The sequence below is a fragment of the Vigna unguiculata genome, chromosome 1 (genome assembly GCF_037176805.1).
Source record: "Vigna unguiculata cultivar grain cowpea cultivar isolate G323 ecotype 2 chromosome 1, ASM3717680v1, whole genome shotgun sequence".
Lineage (NCBI taxonomy): Eukaryota > Viridiplantae > Streptophyta > Magnoliopsida > Fabales > Fabaceae > Vigna > Vigna unguiculata.
The window spans coordinates 30,543,733-30,554,873 of NC_140792.1; the positions used below are offsets into that span (position 1 = coordinate 30,543,733).

The following is an 11,141-nucleotide window of genomic DNA, read 5'->3' on the forward strand; positions in this document are numbered from 1 at the left end:
TATGAAGAGTCTTCAAAACTGAACCAGTAAATAGGCCATATGAAGAGTCTTCAAAATTGAACCAGTAAATAGGTCATATGAAGAGTCTTCAAAACTTAAGCAGTAAATAGGCCATATGAAGAGTCTTCAAAATTGAACCAGTAAATAGGCCATATGAAGAGTCTTCAAAATTGAACCAGTAAATAGGTCATATGAAGAGTCTTCAAAACTTAAGCAGTAAATAATTAATAATTAGTGCTTAAGTAACGTGTGGTATTAGGAATTGAATGAGAACCACATATTCTAACAAGTTCGATATGACTAAAGATATTGATGGCAGGAGGGAGACCTTAAAACTTGGTGTGAGAGTACTTGATTTGTGGTATATTCATAACCGCAATTCCAATGTGCACTTTGAAATGATTTTGATTGATCAAAAGGTAAAAAATATAAAATTTTAGTTTTATCCTTTATTGTTTATTGTGTATTTATGATTTGTTGGATATCCAATATCCTTTGTTAGGGGGGCAAGATACATTGCATAGTTAAAAAGGATGAATTTGATATCTGGGATGGGAAGTTGAAGGAAGGTGATACATATAATGCACAATTTCAAGATTGTGATGAATGATGGGCAGTACAAAGTGTGTGAACATCCATTTAAATTATTGTTTATTGGAGCCACTTCCGTCCATCCCCAACCTATTGCAAATGTACCCAAGAAAGTTTATCATTTCCGAAGTATAAAGGAAGTAGTAGCTGGTAATTTTTGTCCAGATTTGTTGATTGGTATGTACAATATAGAATAATTTTATTTCATTCATTAACTAACATGTATTAATTATTCATGCATTTAATTTTTAAATTTTATGATTTAAGATTTGATCGGTTGGGTAGATAACGTCAAAAGTAAGGCGCAATCTAAAAATGTTGTTTTTAGTTTAATGGACCTCAGGTAATATAAATTAATTTTATTTTTTTTACACCAGATATTATTGATTTAAAAAAAATTGTTGATATGTAGTGGTGGTATAGTTTCTTGTACATTGTGGGATGAATATTGCACAAAATTTTTAGAAAGGTATAATGAGAATCCGAATTCAAAGAAGTTCGTGATCATTCTTACTCAAGCCAAGGTTAAAGCAGCGATAAGTAGTTATATTTTTATTTAATTTTTTCTGAAAATTTCTTAATTATGTTCCTAATCATTTTTGTTTGAATAGGAGAATGGCCAGTGTCTATGTCAAATACGTGGAATGGTACCAAATTAATTATGGATGATGATATTCTTGAAATAATCTAATTCAAACAATGGTTAAATCAGTAATTTTCCAAACTTTGATTGATATTTTTTGTAAAATCATTACGTGATTATGTATGATTCATATAATAATAGAATTCTAAACAAATATTGTATGATTAATTATATTTCAGAATTTCTCTTGATGAATTAAAAATTATGAGTTAATCTGGTAGTCAACTGACTCAGTCCTCCCAATATAGTGATACTGAAAGGTTTGTTTATAAATGTTTAGTGAAGAACATTTATGAAATTCCATTGATAGACAAGGTATGTTTAATGATTTATGATATTTTTTTTATTTTGAATTTATATGAATCATTTGGTATTTGACTAATTTTGTTTGATATAGGAAATTATATGTGTACCTGTTGCCACAACTATTAAGTTTACTCTTGATAACGATGGGTGGTACTACTTGGTTTGTAATCATTGCAACAAAAGAACTTATGAAACTGGTCCTTTCAAATGCACCTATTGTGATCAGGAAAATAACATTCCCATTTTCAAGTTAGTATGTTATTTTATTTATATTCAATTATTCAAACTTTTTGTATTTGCTTTGTTATAATGTTTGAAATTGTTATAGGTATAGACTTCAATTACAAGTTTGTGATGATGCGTGTAATTATGCTAACTTTGTGGTGTGGGATCAAGAATGCAGAAGCACTATTGGTATCTACGCTGAAGATTTGCAAAAGAAAATGATTAAGGTTAATATTTTGAACATCAGTCCCATTATTTTCTTTGTTATTGCATATTAAATTATGTTTTGTTTTCATTTGTAAAATAGGTGGATGAAGATGATCCGAAGTGTTTTCCCGATGACTTGGATGCAATGTTAGGATGTACTATTTCCTTCAAAGTTTGAACCCAACCAAGGAATAGATGTGCTTCTGTCATTAAAGTGTTTGGCGTTCCTGAAATAATCAATTACGTTAAAAGGCTTATACAACCCGTAAAAGTAATAATTTGATTAATATTTCTTTAGTAGACTAAATATCTACTTTTAAATACACAATTTATTGAATGTCATTTTATTTTAATTTTTTTCTATTACATAGATTGCCGAGTCCAGTGATAAGAACATAATTGATTTAGGAGGTGATAGTTCCAGTGGCATGGTAAGTCCTGTTTAATGTACATTGTATTTGTTACATTACTTGATTGATTTTTTTTAATTTTCCAGCTACATAAACTATAATTTAATATAATTTTTTCGTCATGTTATTTGGTTAGATTGCTGAATTTTGTGCCAAAGGTGTTTGTAATTTAGCAGCAGACACTGATAATGACTTGGTAAGTGTTTTTGTAGTTATTGCATTATGTATTTAGAATTTGTTTTGAAGTTATAATTAATGTACAACTTATTTATATATTGATGCAGATGAGTTTGAGTGGAACAATTAACAATGATCTTGATAATCCTTCTTTTGGTACTCTAGCAAAGAGAATTCTATCAAATAGTGTTGCTTCTGTGGATTCCTCCCAGGATATAGACTTTGGCCAATTATCAACGACCAAACCGCTGAAAACTATCAAGAAGGAGATCGATTGACTGGACTATGTTGTTTTTATTTTTTGAAACTATGATGAATTACTAATTTCATCCCTTTTGTTAAATGTATGTTAATTATCTTAATGACTGATAGACTTCTTAACTGTTTTATCAAACATAGTACGTGTACAAACTTTTGTTGTATTTAGTTTCATTTTCAATATAATGATGTCATATTATTATTTCGGCATCGTAATTTAATTAATAAGAGTAATGATAACTTGTATTGTGATGTATACATTGTGCACATAATAGAATTTACATGAGAACTACTTATTTAATTAATTTACTGATAATAGTAGGATTTAATATAAACAATAAGCTTGAAATACAAACAAAATAACTTATAAGTTATCCATTCCTACTAAATTCCAAAAGCATCGAACAAAAAGTACTTCAAAAAGATATCCAAGACTCAAAATACAGTTACATAATATTTTCAATTTAAACTTTCCTTACATTTATAGTTGTGGATCGTAGTTTATCCACCTTGAAAGTTATGACATCTCCGGCTTTGAATCCATTTTCAGCATAGAATGACTTCCATCCACAACTTAAAAAACATTCTTACCTTCTTTTGGTCCATCTTATGGTGCATGACCACGAACAACCATTACTATTGCGAAGTTCATGATTTTTCCTATTCTTTAGCAAGGCTCTTGTGGCAAACTGGGCATCCAAATACTGAACAATTCATTTGCAATGTGTTAAAAAATGTGAATAAATCACGTAAAGCAGAATATAAGTTAATTAATAAACCATACCAGGGAAGAAGACTGAATATCATAGTTAGTTAAAGTCTTGACCATTGTGTAGTAAAACTGACTTTGTAAATCATCCTCCTCATTTATGGTAGATTCATTTTTTATCAATGGTTTACAATAATTTATTTCATTCCTTGTCAAAAAGAATATCCTAAAATGGAATTTGTGATCCCCGATAAAATATAGACGCATTACCTAATCCTCACGTGTATCATATTAACTTACCATTTCTGGTAATCCATGTCTAGCAAATATCCTTCCTGTGTAAGATCCCTCAATTGCCACTTGATGATTTTTTCCCATAGTGTAACATCTCGATCGGATATTACGGATTATAATAATAAAATAAAATAAGAAAATAAAATGTCATTAATTATAAATTCATTTCCCAAAAACGCGAGAAATTTTAAATAATTTATTTCATAATAAAGATAACTCTAAATTCAAATTTCTCAACATTCAATAAAACACCAAAACAGTCTTATAATAGTTTACAACTTTATTCCAAAACCATAAGTGATAAAAAGTCAATAAAATTGTTCCCATGAGTTTTTTCCCGCTACACTGATAAGCCTCACCAGATCCACCTGCAACATCATCTGCTCCCGTGTACCGCGTACACGATCATCGCGAAACACAAACATATAGGGTGAGCTAACAAAATAAACACACATACACATACACACACACACACACACATATATATATATATATATATATATATATATATATATATATATGTGTGTGTGTGTGTGTGTGTGTGTGTGTGTATGTATACATATATATCTATGGCACAATTATACAAATCACACAATCACACCAAAGGAATTCCATCCCTTGATATCTCATCACATGGCCACAACCATGTTAATCGTGTTCTACGTCTTCTAATGAGTACCTCAAGGTGTCTTGCTGCCATACCTATCGGCCACAAACGATAGAGCACGTGCGGGAAACCATTGCTACGGATCATACACTGTAATACCAGGTGGAGTTCCCAAATATGAACATAGTTCGCAACGTCCCAAGACTACCAAACTCGTTGGCTAACTACTGATGAGGGAAATCTATCAGGACCCATCCGTACTGGCCACAACCAACACACTCACACCAGCAACACTCGCCAACCCGAGCTCAACTCAAGGGTTCCTCGTGTTCATCCGCCATCCCGAGCTCAACTCGAGGGATGCCATTCCGAGTTCAACTCGAGGAATGCCACATGCTTAACCCCTATCCCGAGCTCAACTCAAGGGATACGTTCCGAGCTCAACTCAAGTAACATCAGTAACCCACCTTTGAAGCATCACTATAGCTTTGTAGATCACACACGTCCAGAGTGAAACATTAATACTGCTGTAGTAGAATCGCCTAGCGGGGGACACGTACCGCCATGCGCTGCCGTTTCCAGACCGCCTGGCGGGGGACATGTGCCGCCAGGCGCCAAGCGCATCTGATGCTACTGTTTCAGTAAGTATCGCCTAACGAGACAACCCTTACCACTAAATGCCATACCTTTAATACTCTACTGGTTTTGTAGCTATCACCTGACGGTCAAACACCACCGCCAGGCGCTACACTAGTACTTACGCGGTACTGGTTTTTAAGCACCCAGAACAAGGTAAAAATCAATCCTACTTTTATAAATAAGCATATCCACAATCAAGAATATAGGCTTCCAGAAATCAACATGAATCACATGCATAATCTCAACTTAGATGGTTTCATCATACGTGTACACAAGTATTACCATATATCATATGCATCAATGCAATTAATATTGACACACATGTCTTCACCAATAACCAATTCTCCACATGTGACTAACCCAAAGGAACATTAAAATTGATAGAGACTTACCACATAACCCAAACATGCTTCATTAGAAGTTACTAGGAATTGTCAAGAGGTTATTCATGCATTTTAAGGATTCCAAAATCAGCAATATTAAGTAACTTATATCTCTAGTTACTGACCTCCAAATCGAATCTCCACCGTTCAAAGTGAAGAACCACATGTTATCGACCACCTATCAAAATTTCACCTAAATTGGACGGTTAACGAACTGGAAAATGCAGTTTTACGAAAACTGCGCGAACCAGAAAAACGGTGGCGCCTAGCGCCCAAAATCAGGAGCCTAGCGCCTGGCGGTACAGACCCAGCGCCGGGCGGTTCCTGTTCCGCGAAAATATGAAAAATAGCGTTTTTCGTGAATTAGACACCACACATCTCTGGTGTGGCGCCTGGCGGCCAATTGGGTGCCGCCAGGCGGTTCTTGCACCTACGAACCTTACCCCCTTCACAACAACTCTAATTTCCATCATTTTAAGACTCTATAGGATACGATCCCAATTATTAGGATTACAGTTCATCCTTAACACTTCCCATTCACATTTTCTCCTTAGATTGCTGCCACTATAGAAATTCCTAATTCATCAACCCTAAGATAATATTCCTACTCTTTCATCCAATTTAGCCATCAATTAAATGAATTTCAATGAAATTTGACATCCTATCACCCCTTAACCATTAAAATTGGCTTTCCCTCCTATTAGAGTCATCCCACAACACTCAGAACACCAAAATTGAACCAAAATTTGGTTCGCGTCGTCTGACGAGTGTTCATCACCGCCAGGTAGTTCAAGCAAAACCCAAAAACTGGGTTGGTTTGTCATGCGTCGCTTGGCGGGCAAGCTCGTGCCGCTAGGCGGTTCCATCTCTAAAACCCCAAAAGCGCCCATAAAAAGACGAGTCACATGACAGTGGTTCATCACCCAACAGGCGATTTCTGGAAAACTCCAAAAACACAGCCACAAACACTCTCAACATGATCATGCATATTATTAAAAATAATATTAAATCAAATAACACACAATTGACATACACAGGACTTGAACCCAAGTCCTCTCACAACACTAAGTACTCTCAACCATTTAAGCTAGTACTTTTCCACGTCATACATGTCAGAATTAAATGTCAAAAAGGCTCCCACTACGCGCATTTATTAATTAATTATTTATTTAATTAATATTCTTTTGAAAGTAAGAAAATGACATACAAAAAATATTACAAAAATATGAATATAAAAGAAACATATTTATTAGACTAGGGATCTCAATGTGGCGGATAGGGTACGAAGAGTAACTCTCTCGTACCCTACCTACTGGATAAATATCCGCCGTATATTCGTACCTGTACTCATATTTGTACAGGTATCTGTTATGCGGATACCCGTATATCTTTTTAATATCATTAGATATTTATAAGTAACCGCGAGTATTTATAAAAGAAAATTTTAATATTTAACAACATATTTTAATCATAAATTCAAATAAAAATACAATGCAAAACATTCATAAATTTCAAACAAAGTGCAAATAACCTATTTAAATAGGATTGAATGATAGACTATAAAGAAATGAAGATTTTTTAAAACCAATTGATAAAAAATAACCTAGTCAAAATAAATGTGTCAATGATTTAATCATGATTTTTTATTTTTTAAATTTAAATTAGAGATATAATGGATACGGATGTCCACGGGCACAAATATTATAATACCCGTACCCACCCCATTAACATGCAAGTATAAAAAATACCCGTACCCGTTATCTGCATGTATCTATTTCCTACTCATTGCAGATTTTATCCACAAATATTTGAATACGAATTTTTTTGACATCCCTATATAAGATCTATTGAATAAGTTGATAGAGAATTTATGAAAAAATTTATAGTTTTAACCAAACGCTATATTTTTTTTTCTTGTTTATTCCCCTTAAGTATTATAGTTGTGTCTTTTTATTACTAAATAATGATAAAATAATTTTAAATAATACGTAATAAGAGTAAATTTGGTATTGACATTATTTTAAAATGTCAACAAAATTAAACTTTTAATTTTTGAGAATTATGAATCTTAATCCTAAATGCTTCAAATAAATTCAGTTTTTTTAATAGAAAATTTGTATTAACAAACTAACTTATGTTATACAACGAATTTGTAATCTATATCTATATCTATATACAAATGAAAACTAACAAATGACAAGTTTTTTAATAAAATACTATTTCTGAACTACTACAATTCAAATATTTCTGACTACAAAAAGTAAAAAGGCTGACGTGTCAAACTCTCATAATTTTGGAAGTTCAAAAAATAAATCAAAAAGAAAATAATATCTCTCTCTTTTCGTCTCACCTTTGTATCCCACTAACTCAATCCTTTTCTTTCATTCAAACATCTTCATCTTCTTCTCTCTCTTTTTCACTCACAGATATTCAAACCTCTTCATCTACTTCTCTCTCTTATGATTTCTTTCTCTCTTTCTCAGCCGCAGACAACACCATCCAGATAATCTTCTTCTTCAGACAACAACACCATGTTTTCTATTTTTTTTCAAACAACACCATGGCTCCAGATAATCTTCTTCCTTTCTTCATCTCATTCTCTCCAACTTTTCATTTTCTCTCTTACTCCATCACTCTTCGTCTTCTTTCTTCATCTCTATTGCATGGATCTTTTCCTCAATTTTTTACTCTCAGATTCATGACCATCGTGACCAATAAGAAAAAGGTAACAACTTCTCATTTCCATTTGTTTTCGTTCTTCTACCATCTCCCAGATCTACTTTTTTTTCTATCATTTTTGTGTTTGGTGGATATTTTTCTCTGAGAGCTACTTATTTTTGTTATATTTTTTTGTTTGATGAATGTTTTGCTTTCAGATCTACTTTTGTTATATGACGAGATTGGTTGGATTGAGGTTTTTTTCTCAAATCTGGTGTTCGATGTATATTTTGTTTTCATATGTTCTTTTCTTTTGGTTGATGCTTTGCTATGAGATTTTTCAACACCTTTACAAATACAACAAAGGTAACAACTTCTCATTTTCATTATTTTTGTTTTTTTACCATCTTCTCATATCTATTTTTGACGAGATGTTGGATCGCTATTTTTTGTCTCAGAGCTTCTTCATCACCTTCATGAATAAGAAACAGGTAACAAGTTCCCATTTGTTTTCATTCTTCTACCATCTTCTCAGATCTACTTTTTTTTCTATCATTTTTGAGTTTGATGGTTATTTTTCTCTTAGATATACTTATTTTTGTTCTAATATTTTTTTTGATAAATCTTTTGCTTTCAGATATACTTTTCTTTGTTGTTGACATTGGTTGGATCAAGCTTTTTTTCTTGGATATGTTGTTCGATGGATATTTTTTACTCAACTACTTTTCTTTTGGGTTATTTTTTGTTCAGACTTCTTCATGACCTTCACGAATAAAAGAAGGTAACAAATTCTTATTTTTTTTACGTTCTTCTACCATCTTCTCAAATCATCTTTTCTCATTTGTTTTTGTTCTTCTACCATCTTCTCAGATCTATTTTTTTTCTATCATTTTTGTGTTTGATGGTTATTTTTCTGTTAGATCTACCTATTTTTGTTCTATTATTTTCTTTGATGAATATTTAGCTTTCAGATCTACTTTTCTTTGTTGTCGATATAGGTTTGATCGAGTTTTTTTTTTCTCAGATTTATTGTTCGATGGATAGTTTATTCTCATATCTTATTTTCTTTTGGTTTATTTTTTGCTCTGAGATTCTTGATGACCTTCATGAAGATCATTTGTAAAAGGTTTGATTTTTACTGTGACTAAAATCATTCTCCTCTTTTTTTAAAAGTTTTAATTTTTTTTTCATTTATGTGTTGTTGTTTTTTATGTGGGTTTTTTCTCACATCTTAACTTTGTTTTTGTTTTCGAGATGAATGAAATCTTCAAGAAGGAGAAAACTGAAGATCTCTTCAAAGCCAAAGGCAAGGCTATGAAGCACAAATAACATTCTTAAAAGGTTTATTTTTCTTCATTTTTATTTTTTAGATCTCAGTTTCAAAAGTTAATGTTTTTTCTACCATCTTTTTTTTTTTTCACGGGTAAGATTTTATCAGGATGTGTCTTCAGTTTACCTTTTCTTCTTTTCACATCCATGTCTTCTCACATTCGTGTCTTCTGTTCTTTCCAGTTTGATTTTCGATTTTTAGTTTGTTTTTCTATTCATTTTTGTTTAATCCATTTAAGTTTCGGCTTGGATCATACTCAACTCACTGTTTTTGTGTTCTTCTTCATTGATTTGTCAAAGTTGAAGTTTTTCATTATTAAGATTTTTTCGTTGCATTAAAATCAACTTACTATTTTTTTATGATTTTCTCCAATCTTTTTATTTTTTTTTCAACTACGATTTGTTTAAGTTAAGTTTTTGTTTTTTTTTTCCATCTTCGAATATGTTTTTTTTTTTTTTACTTTTTGTTTAACCCATTAAAGTTTTGTTTTTTATTATTAGGGTTTTTCTTTGCTTCAATGCTTTTTATCGTGTTTTTTGCTTTTTTTATTTATTTGTTTTTGTTTTTGTTTTGGGTTATGCTTTATGTGTACATCTTCTATGATTTCTATTTTTTTGTCTCTTCACAGACCACACTCAATATTTTTTGGATGGATGAATATGGTGGGTGTTTGAGAAGAACGAGGGAGCCCAAAGGTGTTTGTTGAAGATGCAAACATTTATACAATTGCTAAGAACATAAGAGCACATAGACCTATGTGGGAAAATTTAATCTTGGTAGAACATTTATGTTTGGCAGATGTCATAAAAGCACACAAACCAATGCATAAAATTTAATCTTTGAGCAAAAAAATTATGGTGACAAAGGTTGGAAATGATGTGTTGGAGAAGACATGTATTGGAAGATACAACATTCATTTATTGTAGTAAGAGAGTGTCATGTCCCAAAAACACAAAATTGGTGGTCTTTATAATTAATGTTTTGGAGCAGTAAGTATCATAAGATGACATTTTAGGAGTCTTTACAAAGTTTTTTAGAGAAAGTAACTATTGTTTTTAAAATAAATTAAACTAAAAATGGTAATACAATAAATTAATTAAGATTTGGTATGGAATTTACAAAATATTACACGATATTTAGTGAAATGTTTCGCAGTCTTGAGAGTGAATACTTTCAAATATAATTTTCATGTTATTTGATACAATAATATTTACTGTTTAAGAATTATAATAGTGAAGTAAATGGAAATCATAAACTACAATTTATTTTTAAAATAAATGCAAATCGAGGTAAAATCTAAATTTTCTAAATTTTTCAGCAAACAAAATTGAAATAAAGCTCATGCTTCAATAAATATTAATGAAAGTTTAATAAGTTAAATCCATGAATGAAATATATTCTTTGCTTCCTCATTCCAAGACTTTGTCCCATGTCTTAAAAATTTCAGAGTACAAAAAAGATTTATAATTTAAAATTAAAAGAATACATAATGATAACTAACAAATATTTTTATATAAATATTAATAGTTTCTCCTTTTTTAATAGACAAAATTAGTTATTTTTTAATTTTTGTTTTAAAAATAATATTACATATTACACTTTTTTTTGAATCTGATCAATTAATAATTTCTTATTAATAAAAAATGCAAATAAAATTATTTACTTTAAATACATTTATTTACGAAATTAAAAATTAAGACTTTT

General features: G+C 31.1%; 1 protein-coding gene and 1 long non-coding RNA gene across 3 annotated transcripts; both read left to right on the plus strand.

Moving 5' to 3' along the window:
- Positions 1-296: 296 nt before the first annotated feature.
- On the plus strand, positions 297-2,837 carry LOC146888858 (uncharacterized). Its single transcript, XM_085666570.1, has 9 exons — positions 297-419; positions 503-569; positions 1,515-1,549; positions 1,632-1,789; positions 1,869-1,992; positions 2,073-2,144; positions 2,344-2,403; positions 2,519-2,578; positions 2,667-2,837. Exons 1-9 carry the CDS (start codon positions 297-299, stop codon positions 2,835-2,837), a joined length of 870 nt encoding a protein of 289 aa, XP_085522696.1.
- A 5,037-nt stretch (positions 2,838-7,874) lies between these two features.
- On the plus strand, positions 7,875-10,394 carry LOC146888859 (uncharacterized). 2 transcript variants are annotated; one of them, XR_014984511.1, is made up of 5 exons: positions 7,875-8,174; positions 8,326-8,473; positions 8,566-8,598; positions 8,745-8,888; positions 10,066-10,394. It is a non-coding gene; the product is annotated as an uncharacterized LOC146888859 (long non-coding RNA). The 2 variants fall into 2 exon arrangements; XR_014984513.1 differs by lacking the exons at positions 7,875-8,174; positions 8,326-8,473; positions 8,566-8,598; positions 8,745-8,888 and adding an exon at positions 9,244-9,448.
- The last annotated feature ends 747 nt before the right edge of the window (positions 10,395-11,141 follow it).